General features: G+C 41.6%; 1 protein-coding gene and 1 pseudogene across 1 annotated transcript in view; one reads left to right on the top strand and one right to left on the bottom strand.

The window, feature by feature from the left end:
- Appbp2 (amyloid beta precursor protein binding protein 2) overlaps positions 1–10,604 on the top strand; it is a 42,879-nt gene extending 32,275 nt beyond the window's left edge. Inside the window, exons 7-13 of the mRNA XM_021177544.1 lie at positions 680–747; positions 829–934; positions 1,902–2,026; positions 3,938–4,023; positions 5,863–6,053; positions 7,377–7,542; positions 10,004–10,604. Coding sequence (XP_021033203.1) covers positions 680–747; positions 829–934; positions 1,902–2,026; positions 3,938–4,023; positions 5,863–6,053; positions 7,377–7,542; positions 10,004–10,257 — 996 coding nt within the window. The 3' untranslated portion in view covers positions 10,258–10,604. The remainder of the gene's footprint in view (positions 1–679; positions 748–828; positions 935–1,901; positions 2,027–3,937; positions 4,024–5,862; positions 6,054–7,376; positions 7,543–10,003) is intronic.
- Positions 6,022–6,108, bottom strand: LOC115032740 (annotated as a pseudogene).
- Positions 10,605–19,187: the final 8,583 nt, after the last annotated feature.

Here is a 19,187-nt window from a genome sequence, read left to right as displayed (position 1 = left end):
TGAGTCCTCTCCACAACATTTTATTTTAATATTATAAAATGCACTAGCTTGTGGATTACCTTTGTACATCATGGTTATTTTTTGGAGTGGTTTGGTTTGATTTTTTTTTTTTTTTCTTTTCTTTTTTCTGAGGCAAGGTTTCTTTCCTAGTTCCTAGTTCCAGTTGTCCTGGGGCTTGCCCTTTTAGACCACTATAGGTTGGCCTTGATCTGAGAAATCAGCCTGCCTCTGCCTTCTGAGTGCTGGTGTGTGCACCATGACAGCCTGGCTGTTACAACAGGTTTATACTGGAAATGTCTCAGAATTTTCCCAAATTGTTTACATAAAATTACTAGAGATTTGGAAAGAAACTACAAATTGAAAGAATCCCTGAAGGTTTTGGGTTTTTTGTTTGTTTGTTTGTTTGTTTGTTTGTTTGTTTTGGTTTTTGAGACAGGGTTTCTCTGTATAGCCCTGGCTGTCTTGGAACTCACACTGTAGACCAGGCTGGCCTCGAACTCAGAAATCCGCCTGCCTCTGCCTCCCAAGTGCTGGGATTAAAGTTGTGTGCCACCACCGCCCGACAAAGTTGTTTTTTTTTTTTTTTTTTTAATTATTAACTATTACATAGTGAACTCAAACTATAACACACTAATGAAGCATTTGAGAGTTATTTAATAATTTCCCTCTTTATTTTTAGGCTTGTGTAGTCAAACGTGAATTTAAGAAGGCAGAACAGTTAATTAAACATGCAGTGTATTTGGCACGGTAAGTGATTGTTACTCAAGGTGCTGTTTTAATGTGTTTCTCAACATTAGATGCTAATACTTCTTCTATATCTTTTCATAGAGATCATTTCGGATCCAAACACCCAAAATACTCTGACACACTGCTAGATTATGGGTTCTACTTACTCAATGTAGACAATATCTGTCAGTCTGTTGCAATTTACCAGGTATGTTAATAGTTATCTCTCTTTGCTTTTACCCTAAGTTGACTTGTTTGTCATCTGTAAATCATATGTAAGATAACTCTTGGAGGAACTGGAGAGATGGCTCAGCAGTTAACGACACTGGCTGTTCTTCCAAAGGGCCAGGTTCAGTTCCCAGCACCCAATTACCACTTCAAAACTGTCTGTCACGGGGGTGGGGGGGGGGGGGTCTGGGGACTTTTGGGATAGCATTTGAAATGTAAATGAAGAAAATACCTAATTTTAAAAAAATGTAGATTATAGGACATTTATCTGGGAAAAAAAACTGTCACTGCAATCTGACAGGATCACACAGACATACATGCAGGCAAAACATCAATACATATTTTTAAAAAGCAATACCAGATCAATTTAAAAAAATAAATAACTCTGTGAGCCCCCCCTTTCTTTCTCCTGTAGGCCCCACCATTACTTTACTAAGTGTTCCTCCATAGAAGGCTTCAGAGTCAAATGTCTTAAGAATCGTTCAGGACTGAAACCATCAGGCAGCAAGCAGATCTGGGTTCCACTGGACTTCCTGTCTGTAATTTGCCCAGATGATGGCTTAACTTTGTGGAGGATTTATAAACTGTCAATCTAGCAGTAATTTTAGATCTTGCAGTTGTTATTTCAGGTAAAAGTCCTCTACCATGACACTAGACAGGATGTCACTGACTTTACAGTTGTTTATTAAAGAAGGGTGTTAGAAGAAGCTGTTAGGACCGAGGCCGTGACGCTGTGGTGGAACTAACTTACTGCAGAAAAGTAGCCAGTGTGGTTTCTCAGACAGTGTCTTCACAGAACCAGGTCTTTCAGGGCAACTTTGAGGTTCTGCCCTTCTGGCAGGACTGTCCTGTTTGAAATTTAAGGGATTAGGTACATAGAGTGTGTGTATAGTTTGTTGAACTTAGGTAGTGTACCATATTACTAAATGTCTTTATGATTCTTTTAGGCAGCCCTGGACATTCGACAGTCAGTGTTTGGTGGCAAAAATATTCATGTAGCAACAGCTCATGAAGACCTGGCCTACTCTTCCTACGTTCACCAGTACAGCTCTGGAAAATTCGACAATGCACTGTAAGTTCCAACTTTTTCTCTGCGAAGGGTAATGCTGTTCTCTAGGACAGTAGTCCTTAAGGATTTGTGTGGATAACTTTGTCTTCCTGGCGGGATACAATGTTTTTGAAGTCATTTAAAAACCATCCTAATTTTTAAGACATACATTTATGCTTGTCTTGGTTTCATACTAAGATTTACGCACTTCTCTATCAGAATGAGCTATTTCTTTCAGTATTTTCTTCATATGTTTGTGTTTGTTTATTTGTTTGTTTGTTTGTTGAGTAATTAGTAGCCTTTGTGTCAATGATAAATTTAACAACCTACAAACTTATTGCTAGAGAAAAAACCCCGAAAAGTGGGTCAGACATGCTCATTTATTCCTGTTTCCTACGTCTGTTTCATGCCGTAACAGCAGAGTTAAATAGTTGTGAAAGACTATTGCCAATGTTAACAAAGTATTCACTGTATAGCCCCTAACAAATTAGCTTTCTGGATCTGATAAAAATGAAACTTGTAATATTTTGGAGGAAAATTGAAGCCAAAAATAGGCCAAGCATTATAGGACAGAGCCATAATCCTAGCCCTAATGCTGGGTCTGGAAGACCAAGAACTCCAGGTACTTGGTGTCAAGTATGACTGCCTGGGTTCCATCCTTGAGACAACCCATATGTGGAAGGAGAAAACTGACTCCAGCTAGCTCTCTTCTAACAGGGCCAGCTTGGGCTACACAGTGAGTTCCAGGACAACTTAGGCTATACAGCAAGACACCTTTCTCCAGAAAAACCCAAACATTTCCAAAGGCAGACTTGACTTTTTCACAGGGGTTCTAGCTGTTACCAAGGCTGGCCTTATTCTCTGGGCTCACACAGTCTCCTTGCTTCCTCTTCAGAGCTGGGAATTTTAAACAAAACAAGATAAAAAGGATCAGATTCTATGTGGTTTAATCTGTTTAAGTCCATAGCGACAAATCTATAGCCAGAAAGGGAATGATTCTCAGAGGTGGGGTGTTGGAAGGATTTGGGAATTGCTGGGTATATATATTTAGATGTTACTGTGGACAGACAGTTAGAGAGGAGAGGGATTTGGGGACTTGGTGTGCTCTGGTTAGTGACTGAACCACCAGCATGTGGAGGGGGAAATCCCACAGAGAAGGAAGAGCAGATGCTGGAGCTGTGTGTGGCTCGGGGCTAAGAGGGTTGCTATGGGGATGGCGGGAAATGATGTCAGAGAGGTGGCAGGGAGACTGAGTTTTATAGACTATAATGAGGACTTTTATCTTGAGGGAGGTGAGAATACATTGGTGTTAAAAGTTAATTCATGGGCTGGCGAGATGGCTTAGCAGTAAAGAGCACTTCCAGAGGTCCTGAGTTCAATTCCCAACAATCACATGCTGGCTCACAACCATCTGTAATAGGATCCGATGTCCTCTTCTGGTGTGTCTGAAGACAGTGACAGTGTACTCATATACATTAAATAAATTAATAAATATTTTTTTAAAAATTGAATTCACAACAAAATGAAGTTTTGGCAGTGAGAATGAAGTCATGTTTGCTAGCATGTGTGAGATCCTGAGTTTGGTTTTTAGTCCATCAAAACAAAACTGATTCTTAAAACTTTTTTTTTTTTTTTAAGATTTATGTGGATTTGTGGTGTGTGTGTAGATGATTGATTGTAAATGCCCATGGAGGCTAGAAAAGGATGCCATCCTCTGGAGCTGAAGTTAGAGCCATTTGTGAGCCACCCAATCAGTGTGCATGCTGGGACCTGAACTTGGGTCCTATGGGAGAGTAACAAGTGTTTTTAATTGCTGAACCATCTTCTGGCCCAAAAACTCTTCATCATTTTTATAGTTTTATTAGTACTTTCTGTTAATGTCATAACATGTGTTGTTTAACTAAAGAGAGACACTAAACTCTATGTGTATTGCAGATTTCATGCAGAAAGAGCCATTGGTATCATTACTCACATCCTACCTGAAGATCATCTTCTTCTGGCTTCTTCAAAGAGGGTGAAAGGTACCTTTGTGATCCAGTCTCCAATGATTGTAAAGTGATATGCGGCATAAATAAAATAAGGCTGTTAGATTGTTTGCATATATGACTAAAATAGTTCCCTCAACTCTGCTTCACGTGATACAGCGTTGTTGTTTGTTCATCTGTCTTCCTCCTGCCTCTGAGTAAGGCTGAGAGTAATGCAGGTGATTTTACAGGCTTGCTTACAGTGCGGCATCCTTTTACCTCAACTTGTAACTTTATTGCTAATTCTCATCTACGCTTTCTCTTAATGCGTTGATTCTGTTTTGACTGCATCACCCTTGTGGTCCTTGTGTGCATGTGATGGGTCTAACCCTAATTCTGGGTTTCCTTGGTTCAGTTTAACACTAGCACATAAGTGAGATAGGAAAGAGAAAGAGTAAAGTTACCAAAGCCTCACTAATACTAATCACAGTTTTGTTGATTAGTCTGTCCTTCCTTCCCTCCCTCTCTCCCTCTCTCCCTCTCTCCTTCTCTCCTTCTCTCCCTTTCTTCCTTCCTTCCTTTCTTTCTTTCTTTCTTTCTTTCTTTCTTTCTTTCTTTCTTTCTTTCTACCTACCTACCTACCTACCTACCTACCTACCTACCTACCTACAAGTTAAATTAAGGTCCAGTGATATGGCTAAAGGTGACTGGGCAGCTGCCAGGCTTATACTCTAAGTCAGTCCCTACCACATACAGGTGGCAGAGAGAGCTCTCACACACATACACACAAATAAATGTTGGGGGGAAAATTAGTAACTCTTCCAGCTTTATAACTTGATATTTTTCACACTCTTACATCATGAGTGTTTTTTCATTTCAATACACGTACTTTTCCTCTAGGCTCCTTAATCTGTTCTCTGGTATTAAAACTGTTTTAAACCTTCTTTTAAAAAAATGCTGCCAGGAGGTAGCTTTCTGTTCACTACCTTTATACAAGTCGGTGCTAAGAAATAAAATTAGTTGATAATATCTATATTCTTAAGGTTTTATATTGGGTTTGAAATCCTTGAATGGAACTTTGAAATTAAAATGTCTCCTGGCCTGATTGGGTTGTTCAAATAAGTAAGAGGAAAGAAGCTGGGGTTTTTTTGTTTGTTTGTTTTTGGTTATGTTTGGTTAGAGATTTTGTTTTATAAAGACTGGTTACAGAATTGTAAGAATTACTGAAAGCACTCCTTGGCAGTTGGATAACTTTAACTTTCATGTCTCCTATCATTTTACTCTTTGTTTCTTGTTTATGTATTTGGTTGGCTTGGTTTTTTGAGACAAGGTCTCATATACTCTAGGCTGCCCTTGAATTCGTCTTGCATCCAAGGCTTCTAGTCCTGCTGCCTTGGCCTCCCAGTTGCTTACATAGGCATTCACCACCATTCCCAGGTGACCATTCTCTTTTAAAAGCTAATTTCCATCTATAAAAGGTAGCAGGTTAATACAGTAGAGGCTGATTCTGCAAAATAATTTAAGGTACACCATTTTCCCCTTAATTAAAATGAATATTTTATATGAATAGAACAACTTTCCCAAAAGTGTACTGTTGAAGAAGTCATGGGGTGGACCACAACTGCACACACATGGAATCCTAGCACTAGTTGAAGCAGGAGGATTGCCATGAATTGAAAGCCAGCCTGGGCTACAGATCAAGAGCCCAGTTCAAAAACAAAGAAAACAAACCCCACAAATGTGGAAAGCTTTGACCTTGGCCAGTTCTTAACTACAGTCAGTTATGTCTTCAGTACTCAGTAAATACTACAGTCCTTAATTTTCAGTTAAGTGTTGGGCCCTGGGATGTGCGTTTTAGGTCTGTTGATATGTCGCTCGCCTGCTCTCTCTGTGCAGCACTTATTCTAGAGGAGATTGCGATTGACTGTCACAACAAGGAGACAGAGCAGCGGCTGCTTCAGGAGGCACACGACTTGCACTTGTCCTCGCTGCAGCTGGCTAAGAAAGCATTTGGGGAATTTAATGTACAGACCGCAAAGCACTATGGGAACCTCGGAAGGCTCTATCAGTCAATGAGAAAATTTAAGGTAAAAAAGGTTTTATATTCTACACTTGATCTTAGCCAAAAGGCTGAGAAGCAATAAGGTTTTATATTCTTTGTCTCTGAATAATTAGTAAATTTAATGATAAATTTTCAGTAATCTTAAATAATACCCCAAAGGAGCTGAGAGAAAACTGAGCTAGTGTAAAAACCCTGTAGTGAACTTATAAGTGAGATTACAGAGACAGACCATAAAGCTGGTGTTACTGTAGACAGCTCAGTCACAGCTCTCAGCTCAGTCGTTTAGGTTTAACCAAATGTCTGACCTACAGTGGGGTTCAGTGAGACTACAGTTAATTTACAGTTACCAAGAATTAGGAGCTACAAAGTTTAACAATACACTTACACTCATTTTTTTTGGAATTTTCAGTTCTAGTTAATTGTAGTAGTACATTCCTTTAAGTTTAATACTTGGAAGGCTGAGGCAAGGGGATTATTAGTTTGGTGCCAGCCTGGGCTATATAGGAACTCTCAACAATCCCCTCCCCCTTTGTCTCTGCATGTCACCACTGCTCATGCATTGGGCATGTAAGATCATTAGGCAGTAAGATCAAAGAACATCATTTGCCTTTTCTGAAAGCTGCTGCTGAGAAATATTACTGGTTTTGGTAAACTGCACCAAGTTGATGACAGTGATGGTCCTAAAGCCTAAAATGGTAAAGGTAGAAACTATACGGCATTCTAAGCTAGGTGTGGGGATACATGTCTGCATAAGTCAACACCACCTTAACAAGTTTAAGTTAATTTTGGGGATGTAGTAATTCAGATTATTATTATTATGTTGTTTGTTTTTCAGACAGGGTCTCACTATATAGCTCTGACTATCCTAGAAGTCACTATACAGACCAGGCTGGCCTCAAACTTAGACTGGTCTGCCTCTGCTGGAATTGAAGGTGTGTGCAGTCACGCCCATCTTTATGTTCATTTCAGCAAACTCTTTACTGCTCTTTTTTATTTTGATGGTTTTGTTGTTTTTGAGACAGCATCTTCTCTATGTAGCCTAGGTTGGCTTTGAACTGTCAGTCCTGCTGCCTCTGCCTGCCTGCTGTTGGAAATACAGACATGTATTCCCACACCTAGCTTAGAATGCCTTAGCCTTTAGGACCATCGCTGTCATCAGCTTGGCACAGTTTACCAAAACCAGTAATGTTTTGCAGCAGCAGCTTTTGGAAAAGGCAGATGGTGTTCTTTGATCTTACTGCCTAATGATATGCATAAGCTGTGGTGATATTTAGAACAAACTCTTTCATTGAGTAGAATTGTCCTAAGAAAAAGTGCAATCTAATATTCCACTTGGCCTGTTTTTCAGGAAGCTGAAGAAATGCACATAAAAGCAATTCAGATTAAGGAGCAGCTCCTTGGTCAAGAAGATTATGAAGTGGCCCTTTCAGTGGGACACCTGGCATCTCTGTATAATTATGACATGAATCAGTATGAAAATGCTGAGAAACTGTACCTGCGGTCGATAGCGATCGGTATGTTGCCTTTCTGTCTTCCTTAGTCGAGGTCTAGAGAACTTGTCTGTGCTCCTAGATCCTGCTGACAAGTAAGTGCCGCTCGCACGAGGCAGCCATAGCAGAGCAGAGCACAGTGCTCTCTGCGCCACTCCTCTCAGGCTCTTCCTCGGCACTGAAGCCAACAGGCACAGCCTGTGACACAAGCCACCATTTAAGGTGCCTGTCCTGCTGCTGCCCCCGAGCCTCCTGCCACCTGGAGGTCTTACATCCTCACCTCTGTGTATTGCTGCATCACAGTCGATGGTAGCTTCCATGACTGAGGAGTGTTTTACTGGATTTGTGTGTCATCATCATCTAGTCTATGTTGAATGAACACAGAGCATTGAACTGTTGTCATTTAACAGTATTACTTCATTGCATGAAAGTTTTGTGGTTCATGCCCATTTTGAATTGTCTGGCATTTAGGAAATTGTGTGCATATATATATATATATATATATGGTTCCAGGTCAACTATATACATAGTAAAAGTAAAGTTTCTTCTAAGATGAACAAGCTAATTTTAGTCTTGGTCACCTGTGCGTCAAGGTCTCTCATCCTGTGGCTTGTTTTCTTGAGAGCACCTGGATAGGACAGTTCATTTCACTTCATTTTATTTTGGTTAGTTGGTGTTGACACAGGGACTTGTAGCTCCTGCTTCCTCCTAATGCTGGGTCCTAGGATGTACTACCACACCCTGCCCGAGGATGCCTGCGTTTCTATAGAATGCCTTGATGTCTTTAATTTATCACCAGTACTTTTTAAATTTTGTTTGAGGAATTTTGGTTTTCCTACCAGTTATGAAGGTACTCTGCTAAAATATCATCTTCTAGACACTTTACTTACAATCATGTTTTGATCTGCAAGACTAAAATTAGCTTGTCCATCTTAGAAGAAACTTGACTTTTACTGTGTATATAGTTGACCTGGAACCATTTCTTCAATACTCTGTCCTTTCCCCTTTGCTGTCTTTGTTACAAAGTGGTCCATATATTTGTGTGTTAGTCAATTATACATTGACTTACTTGATAAATCCGAGTATTGGAAATACTAATGTTCTTAAAATCAAAAATTCATAGGCACACTTTCCTTGTGATGTGTAGTTTCCTTAATTTTCTTCTACCTAATTCTCAACACTTGTTTGTTTATAGCTTATTTTTCTATATATGATTTTACACAAAGGCACATGCATAAGTATTTTCTTATATTTCCTTTTCATACAAAATGAGCTTATTGTGGCTGTCCACTATGCTTTTGTTTTTCTGCTGCTGTGACAGAAACATCGTGACTAAAGACAACTTCACCATGGAGAAACCCTGCTTGCTGGCTCACCATGGCCAGCTAGTTTTCTTTCATAGCCCCAGATACTGCCCGCCTAAGGTATTGCCCACTATGGTCAGGCTTTCCCAGATCAGTCATCAATCTACATCTCTCATAGGCAGTGACCACAGGCCAACCTGGTCCAAGCAGTTCCTCAGTTAAGCTTTCTTCTTCTTGCCCGTGACTATAAAGTTGTATCAACTTGGGGGGGATGGGGAAATAATTGCTTTAAAAACAAAATTTACTGGGTGGTAGTGGAATACAACTTTAATCCCTCTGAGGAGGCAGAGACAGACAGATCTCTGTGAGTTGGGAGTCCAGTGTGGTCTACAGATTGAGTTCCAGAACAACCAGGGCTACATAGTGAAACCCTGCCTTGAAAAGCCAAACACCAAAACAAAATTTGTCAGAAATGATGTCGCACCCCTTTAATCCCAGCACTGGGAGGCAGAGGCTGTGATAGCATGTGAGTTTGAGGTCTGTGTAGTGAGTTCCAAAACAGGCAGGGCTACACATAAAGATTCTACAAATCTTCCATATTATTTTAAAATATCTTTAAAAACATTAGTCCTAAACCTGAACTTTTGGACTGGTAGGTGGCTCATCACCCTAGATGACTTGAAGTCTTTCTTGAGAACTCTCATGATAGGAGGGAAGGAGACTCCTGAAAGGCGGGATCCCCAGGCCTCCACACGTGCAGTAGCTCGAGTGTGTGAGTACACACAAACACACATGTATAATAAGTACAACCTTTTTTTAAACTGGTGAAATTTAGCGTTTTAGTAAAGCCAGTTCCTTGAAGTCTTTAGAGACATTGCAGGGATGAAAGTAGGTAAGAGCAGTGATAGAGGGACTGCACCTCTTTCCTTCCATAGGACTAAAACCAAGTCAGCCTACTGAAAGAGGAGAACCTGTACCAGGTGGTGATGGCTCATGCCTTTAATCCCAGCACTTGGGAGGCAGAGGCGGGAGGATCTCTTTGAGTTCCAGGTCAGCCTGGTCTAGAATGGCTACACAGAGAAACCCTGTCTCAAACAAACAAACAAACAAACCAATTGTATTGAAATCTAAACAAAAAACTATTGTAATTACTTGATCTAAGTCTTTTTGTGTTGCTTCAGGGAAGAAACTGTTTGGTGAAGGCTACAGTGGACTAGAATATGATTACCGGGGCCTCATTAAACTTTACAACTCCATTGGGAATTATGAGAAAGTGTTCGAGTATCACAACGTTCTGTCTAACTGGAACCGGTTGCGAGATCGACAGTATTCAGTGACCGATGCCCTTGAAGACGTCAGCAGCAGCCCCCAGTCCACTGAAGAAGTGGTACAGTCCTTTCTGACGGCTCAGAATGCTGAGGGACCAAGCTGCTGAGGGACAGCCTCAGCTAACAATTACCTTTCCCAGATTCCGGGGAATTCATACTGTGAAATCAAACCATGTTGTTTTTAGGGCTGGCATTTGCATTGAAACACTGGTCCAGTCCACCCAAGACCCTATTTCGGGTAGTCCTGTATTGCAGTTCCTGTAGAATAAGCATATATTGAGTTATATCAGCATGTGCCGCGTGTATAAGTAGTCCCACATTCTCACCCCAGTAGAACAACAGGAAACCGTTTTTTTTTTTTTTTTTTTTNTTTTTAAAAAANAATTCGTTTTTCAGAAAGTCTGAAAGAAAAAAAAAAAAAGAACCCCTAAATAAAACTATTTAAGAGTTTAAAGGAGTTGCATTCTTATTATGTAAGGATGATTTCAAAACCTTTTTAACATATAATTAATTCTTCCATGTGGAGGTATTCAATACTGTATTGTAAGGAAATCTTATGGAAAACTCTTTATATGCAGTATAGAAAAGTAACATAGATACTAGTAAGAGGGGAGGGGCACCCTGACCTAGACTTGGCTGTCTTTTCCAGATCAGGGCATTCAGCCATTCCAGAACTGTGTTTCAGTGACGGACTGTCAGGTTCATCTGACTGGACCAACGTTGATCTGTCGGTCGGTCTCAGAACCCCACATAGACCAGCAGTTGTAACTCTGTGTTTGGTACCATGGTGAGATGCTCTAAAGTGTTTGCTGACAGGACCAGAAGGACTAAAAGGACCAGGCAGCCGTGGACGGTGTGACTTGGACCAGCTGCTTTCAGTTGTGGCTTTAGTGACTGCAGTTGCCTTGCCCAGTAGAATGCAGAGTACTAATGCAAGAGCCTCATTTGCACCAGAGATACCAAACTGTGGGATGTGGGCAATGCCAGTGGCAAATATTTAGTCCTGGTACATGATGGCAATGTCATAAGCACACCAATGTCTAACCATCTCTGCAGCCACCCCCATTTCATCTTTGCCCTGAATCTCCATGTAGTTAAAAACATACTGGCTAAGAGTCATGAAATCAGTCATGTTCAGATGAGAATTTTAGGTTTACTGTATGGTGTGTGGGGATTAAAAAGATGAATGCACACAAAAAGAAATCTTGGAAAATTCGTTGTTGTTGAAAATAATTGTACAAATAGTCGTTTTAACTGAAATCTCGGACTCCAATGGGAAGGTCCTTCAGTTGCAATGTTTCACTGATTGGGGCTTTGATTTTTCTAAGCTTTTCAAGCTAGCCAGTTACTCAATGTGGAGCTAATACTCAGTTCCTAAGTTGTGACAAAAGAAAAAGACCTTCTGTTGTTACCTCAATTCTTAGCACAGTGGCCCCTCTTCTGGCACCTCTGTGCTTAAGAATCTGGGTTTCTCCCCTATTTTCAGGGGCTCTGACTTGGCTGTTAGCTACACTGCTCCCGGCAGTGCGTGGTGGTGTGAGTGAATGGGTATGTGTCAGATTCTGTTCTGTTAGCATGTTTGTATGTTGGTGAGGGGAAAACAAAGCTATCATGGAGAGTGCAGAAACATTACTTAAGATTTATCTGAACTTTTTGTTTTAACTTCCCCTTTTTTGTGTTTTGGTTTTTTTTTTTTGTTTGTTTGTTTGTTTTTTTTTTTTTTTTGGAGACAGGGTTTCTCTGTGTCACAGCCCTGGCTGTCCTGGAACTCTCTTTGTAGACCAGGCTGGCCTCGAACTCAGAAATTTGCCTGCTTCTGCCTCCTGAGTGCTGGGATTAAAGGCGTGCGCCTCCGCGCCTGGCTAACTTCCCAATGTTTAACTTGGTTTGAAACTGCTCTTTGCGGACTTAGTGGTAAGCCAGTGTGGTGTGGCCTTTAGAAGGGACTTTGGTGGAGATGCACCCCGCAGATGAGGCAGGCTCTCTGTCATCCTGACACAACCACTCAAACTTATTCCTCTAACTGAATTTCCTTTAAAATTCTTCAAAGAACTCAATTTGGCACACTTGCAGTTTATGCAGCTGGCTCTCCCCTTCCCCCTTAATTACCGTCTTGTGAGAGTCACCTTTATTTCCACATAGTCTGTGTGACCAAGGAGTAGCATCCGGTTACTCAGCTGGAGCCCCACAGCCTATATAGTTAATCCCTCCAAAGACAGTTCCAGGAGAGGCTTCTGGTACACTTTTATTGGATATTTAGCGTCCTGTGGTATAGGAATGTCGTGGTAAATTGTTTTTCAATAAATGTTTTAAAACTTAAGTTTCCACATGAATTATTTGTATTTAATCTTCATTTTTGGTGGTGTGCACATACAGTGTTTTGTATAGTCAGATAACTTCCATGCTCATCTTCCTTAGCTCAGTTCAAACTGAACTCATACTCAGTGATAAAGTAACATGGTCTTAGAAGCCTTGACTACAGGGTGATAATGTCAGATGGCAGCCAGCCCCCACCGCCAGCAGCAGCTCTGTCAGCTGCTCCATCTGACTATTCCTTATTATTGTTCTCTGTAAGTTACTAAAGGCTGATCTAATGCCTACACTCTAGCACTCCATCTTCTTAGCGATACGACTTTATATGTTCTGATTCTAGTGAAAAAACTGCCCTGATCTTTTCAAGGGTGGGATTCATCCCTCAGCAAGGGTGATGTAGTGAGAGAACGCCACCGTAATTTTATTTTAAACATTATTAAAGCAGGGAGTGGCACATATCTATAATGTCAGTATTCAGGAGACTGAGTGAGGTAAGAGACTGAGTTCCAGGCAGCCTGGGCTACAAAGGGAGATTGTCTCCAAACTCTCAAAGGAAAAACTGAATAAAATTTACCTCAGAATAATCAGTGGCTTGCATGTGATTTTAAACAAGGGCCTCTGCTCTCCCCCTCCCCTGGATTCTCGTGTTCTTAAAGTCTGGTGCTATTCCATCTGGGGGCATGAGGAGCCTGCGCATGTCACCCAGGGAGTCACTCGTTCGGTGTAATAGCGCCAACTGGGTAAAAGCTCAGTGCACAATATTTATGGTCCTCAAACTAGGCTTTGCCCTGAGGATTTAAACCCTTCCTTTCTCCATCCATGTACATTCATTTATATAAACAACTCACCAGCACCCTGCCCGGGTATTGCTGCCTGTGAGAATCAATGATTTGAATGGAGCCCTTTGTCCTAGACCATGGGAATGTCTTGTGAGCAGGGAACTGCACGTGCTGGCACAAGTTCAATCCCAACTCCATGGGAGGCTGAGACGGGAGAATCACTTGAGATGCCCCAGGATGGCCTAGTGATAAGACCCTGTCTCAAGAAATGCAGTGGTGCACCAGCTGCCAGCCTGGAAGTCTGAGCAGCCATTGAACTTGTTTGTCTTTATAGGCGAAATGCGATGCAAGCTTTTGGCCAAAATTTTGCAAATTCAAAGAATGGTTTGCTGAGTTACAGGTGTTGTTAACCGCCATCTTTTTACTTTATATATATATATGTTTTCCCCTAGGGTTTTTAGCCTTGCTGCTTCCAGTCTTCTTTTTCTGGATGGCAAAGTTACTACTGGAAAAAAATTATTTATAATTACTGAATTTTAAGAGTTTTATTTTGTTTTAAAAATTAACACTTTTCACCTCTTGGCTTTAGAGGACTTCAGATTAGCTGGAAAAAAAAAGATTTAAGTAGAACATTTGGATTAGTGTACAGATCTTAACACTAGTATTTCTTTTGTCCCCAAATCTCAGGAATGTTTTAGGCAGAAAACTGGCTTTTCCCCCGATGGTGATTGAAGGAGAGGGCTTTAGGATTAAATAACTCTGTTGTTGAGTGCAGTTCTAGGTATCTATAGCATGAGTGGCCTTAATGAGTTTGTTGAAGTGCACATGTTTTTCAGAAGTAAAATTTAAGATTATATATGCTATATAGAGATATCTAGAAAACTTGGTTGTGGTGCACAAAGTGTTGAATCACTGAATCGCAGGTACCATTTGTATAACATCACTTGTTTCTGTATCTTCCTTTTATGGGAAAATATGTTGCCATGGTGACTAAAAACTTTTCAATTTAGTTTTACTTTTATGTGAATGCTACATTTTATTAAATATTACCAGGTCAGTACTATTTTTATACCTTATTAAGTAATGGGTTTTAGTTTAATAGGCTCAAAATAAAAAGAAAAACCCTTAATGGAATAATTACAAATGAATCACTAACATTCTTTACAGGAAAATCCCCACTACTAGTGCCACAGTAATTTCTATAGTAATATTTCTGGTCATTAATAAATTATGAAGACAGCTCATTGAGTCAGAACAGCCTTTCATATCATTCTCACTTGTAGTGCCCACCGTTATTTGTAATTATTAAACCACACTAAGTATGTTTGTAACCAGCATTGTGATATATTCTGTACTTGTATTGCTAAATGAATTATTGACCTAATAAATAGTGTTCCTGCATTCGTAGTGTATGTTTCCGATTGAATTGTGATTGCTTTGGGTTAGAATTTTGGTTTTTAGTTTGTAGACTGTGTGAGAGAAACTTGAAGCTAGAACAAAAGTGTGGTCAAGAAAAGGAAGCTGTGCTGCAGAGGCTCATGGAGACAGATCTCTAACCGTGCCCTCGGCAGCCCTTGGAAATGACAGCTTTAGAGGAAAGTGACCATCTCTCTTCAGTCGCCTTCCTAGTACAAAAAGCTGTGGATGGTTAAGAGACTTGGTGGAGGTCAGTTAAAAGGATGACAGAATTCTCCGGTCTCCACATGTCTGGGTTTCAGTGCCAACTGCCCCTTAACTGTAAGGATTTTAACCCTCTTTTCCACATGTAAAGTAGGTCTTTTAAAGAGAACTATACCATGAAACAACCAGTCAAAAGAATTACAGAAAATGAGGCCATATTTTAAATGGTTTGGTTTGGTTTGGTTTTTTGAGACAGGGTTTCTCTGTGTAGCTCTGGCTGTCCTGGAACTCTGTAGACCAGGATTAAAGGCATGCGCCACTACCTCCTGGTGTAACAGGATCTGATGACCTCTTCTGGTGTGTCTGAAGAGAGTGACAGTGTGCTCATATACATAAAATAATTAAATATTTTTAAAAAAGATTTATGTATATATCTATATAGATACATGTATGTATATATCTATATGTATATATGTGTGTATATATGTATACACATATATGTGTGTGTGTGTGTATACATACATACATATAATGACTATTGTAACATGCATGGACTTCAATATACTAAGAAGCCAAACAGCTGAGCGAGAGTCGGGAGACATGAGGATCCTTGGCTGCATACCAAGTTGGAAGCCAGTCTAGCCTACATGAGACTGTCTCAAAATGACAACAAAGACAAATAAAATGACCATATAATTTTAGTGTTACATTCACAGAAGCTGTGGGGAAGGGAAAATGGGAAATGATTGCTTAACGGTTTCCATTTTACACCATGAAGAAGTTATGGAGATTAGCTGCACAGTAAATGGAAACGTAATTGCAGTAAAAATGGTCAAGATGCAACACATTGAAGGCAGGAGGATAGTATGGTAAATCTTCTGTATATTTAGAACTTCGTTTTTAACATTTAGGTGGTTTTTTGTTTTTGTTTTTTTAATGCTTTCAGTCTCTAGGCAGGGCTGGCAGAGATGGCTCAGTGGGTACAGACCCTTTTCATGAAGCCTGCTGGCTGATTACAGCCTCCAGTTCTCACATAGAAAGAGAAGTAACTCCTGTAAGGCGTCCTCTGACCTCCAAGCATGCCCTTGTAAGTGTGGGCATGCAGCCACTAAAGTACAAAACATTTCTCTTTAACACTTGCCTGGCAGTTAAGTCCGCCATGATGCTGCGTTTGGAAGAATGGCCGTGAGGACCAGGGATAGGTGTGCACTCTAAGTCCTGGAGAAACAGGAGCAGGGCTGGGCTGGGATTGGCTGTCTATGCCAGTTTGGTCCACATAGTTTCAGAGCAGGCCAGAGCTACACATGCAAATAAATGTAAACCAACTATAGCAACAACACAATTTCTTTCCAAATCCCTTACTTCCGATTTGTTAGGATTTGTGCTCACTCTTTCTCATTAAATTTCAACACAAAATACAGAACTAATCCACAAAATAGGACAGAAAATTCAGGAAACAGACCCAAGTAAGCCAGAAATGTGATAGAAGAGCTACGTCTAAAACTGGCCATAGAAAAGATGGCTTTGCCCCAAATGCTACAGTCTAGAAATACACTCACACACACACACACACACACACACACACACCTACATATACAGACACACCCATGGACAAGTGTTGAACCAATTGAAAAGCACACACACTAAGGCTCCGAGTGAGACACAGAAATCTGATTAGAAACACAGAGCGCTCCCCCTTCTCCTGAACTACAAGTGTAGACACTAGAGTTGCTATGCAGAGACTGGAGCAGCCATGCGGGCTGGGGTCAGAGTGGGCTGGGCAATGAGCCATCACAGTTCTGGTTGGGAGCCTTTTCCACTTTGTTTTAGGGAGGAGCTGGAAGTCCAGCTGAGTTGTAATAGTGCACACCTAGCATTCATGAAGCCATGGGTCTCATCTCTAGCACTGCTTAAACTAGGCATGAATAGGATGCCTATAAGCCCAGAGCTAGGGAGGTAGGGGCAGAAGGATCAGAAACCCAGGTTCAATCTTGACCACTTCGGGATTTCAAGGTCATGCTATTGCAGTTCCATCTACTTGGGAGGCTAAAGCAAGAGGACCAACTGAACTAGGCTGTCAAAGGCTGGTCTGAACACTTAAACCAAATCTCACCCCCCCACACACACACCCCAAAAATCCTTCAGAGAAGACCTCTTCTCTGGAAGGTCCCCTCTTGAGGCCTGCTGCCAGGACACTGATAAGGCTTTTTTGTTTTTGTTTTCTCCTTGGGGTTAGTTTTATCATAAGAGCATAGAGCAACATACTATGTCAACAGCTGACTCCTCTTCCCTGCAGCTTCCCTAGCTTCTCTCTGACATCCTTACTCCCACTCCAAGGCCATCCATTGGGTTGGAGACACCTTAGCTGAGAATGTGCAACTAACTTTAGGAATAATGCATTCGAGGACTGAAGCAGTGGCTTGGCAGCTAAGTAGAAGACCTGAGTTCAGTTCCCAGCATCTACATAGCTGCTCACACCCTAACTAGTTAGTTCTTATTCTAGGGGATTTGGCGCCATCTTCTGGTCACGGAAGGCACAAGGTACACATACCTTGGACTTGGAATCAGACCTAAGCTAACTACTTAAAGTAACCAATCAACCTATCAATCAAGAACACATTAGTCTCCCAATTGTTTACATGTCATGAAAAATGTCTGGCTGGCCAAGATCAGGAGTCATAGTGTCACTGTGTACTGTCATTTGCAGCCAGTAGGTCATCAGCCCTAATCCCTACACCGACTTCCAGTACAGGAGACATTGCCTTTATTCTTGGGGCTGTCTTTTCTCCTCTAGACAGTAGTTGAAAAAATGCTGTTTGGGTATGCTCTTTCTTTTGTTAATGCAACAGAATGCTAAGTGACTAATATGGGCTGTGCACTATTATAATTGCTTAGTATATACCGATAAGCAAGTTAGTTGTCTTCTGGCCATGTGAAAATATAATTTACAAATTTAAAACAAATTTTAAAAAGAGGAAACTCTTTGTAAGCTTATTCTCTCATGTGTTTTGTCACAGTAATATACAATTGAAACGGCGCCAGGCCTGACGGGCTCGGGGAAAGCAAGGGTTGGAGGAGCTGTGGGAGTGGATCAGACAGGACCTAGCAGATAACTTAGGCGTTCTTTGTATTGTTTAGCTGATTTTGAGACTGGCTAAATTATGTCGCTCAAGCTGTCCTCCTGCCTTACCTCCCCATCGCTGAGATTAGAGGTGTGCACCACACCAGGGCAGAGCGACACTGACTTCAGATGAATTGAGGAACGTTGGAGTTTTAAGCAGAGAAACCTGAGATCTGCCGTTTTAGAATTCTAAGATCCTACTGCGTGTGAGAAAAGAGTTAAGAGGACACCAAACCCAGCTTCCGCTGTTGCCTTAAGGAGAGCTCCCCAGCCCCTCTACCCGGGGTTTTGCGCGCGGCAGCCAGGTTGGAAGGCAGCGGTACTCCCCACAGTTCCTGTAGGTGGCGGTGCTGCCCCACGGACCAGCACCCTATTTTGCTGGGAGCCCCTCCGCATCACGCAGTTTCCGGTAGGCCGCCCCTCTCTCCCTGGTCCTCCTGCTTTGTCAAAATTGTTGTGATCCAGCCAGGCAAGGGTTAAAGGAAAAGAGCGAGCTGCTCCCTCACCACGTGACCCTCCTGCTTCACACGTTTACCCTGGCCCTAAAGTACCTGGTTCCCATTTGCCTTGGGCAGGGTCCTCATGACTTGTCGCTTGTGTTGAGGGGGCGGGGGGGGGGGAGGGGGGGGGGGGGGGGGGGGGGGGGGGGGGGGGGAAGAGGGGGGAGAGGAAAAATATAAAGGAAAGCTGAAGTGAGTGGTGCATGCCTTGAAGAGGCAAAGGCAGACAACCCTCTGAGTTCGAGGCCAGCCTGGTCTACAGAGAGTTAGGACAGCCAGAGATACACAGATAAACTCTGTCTCATAAAACAAACAAAATCGTTGGGCCTTGGAGGCTGGAGAGAGAAGGCTATCCGCGATAACCTGTGCTTCTTGCCTTTCCAGAGGAAGATGTGGGTATTCCCAGCACCCACATCAGTTGGCTCAAAACCACTTATGAAACTACAGTTCCAGAGAATCCCACATGCTCCATATATTCACACACACACACACACACACACACACACTTAGAGAGAAAATCACCAAGCCCACTTCCTTACTTGGAGACTCCAGGTAAATGGTTTCTGGAGCTGGAAGCAATGTGTATTTTTTTAAGTCTCTAGTTTCCTCTTTTCCTTTCTTGCCTCTCATGGGTATCATCCAGACCCATCAACTGACTGCTGAGGGTGTGACTCATGTTGTCTGGAATGTGCAAGGCCCTAGTT

The sequence above is a fragment of the Mus caroli genome, chromosome 11, assembly GCF_900094665.2.
Source record: "Mus caroli chromosome 11, CAROLI_EIJ_v1.1, whole genome shotgun sequence".
Taxonomy (NCBI): domain Eukaryota; kingdom Metazoa; phylum Chordata; class Mammalia; order Rodentia; family Muridae; genus Mus; species Mus caroli.
The sequence above is the reverse complement of the archived record's forward strand: the minus strand, read 5'-3'. Positions and strand labels throughout refer to the sequence as shown.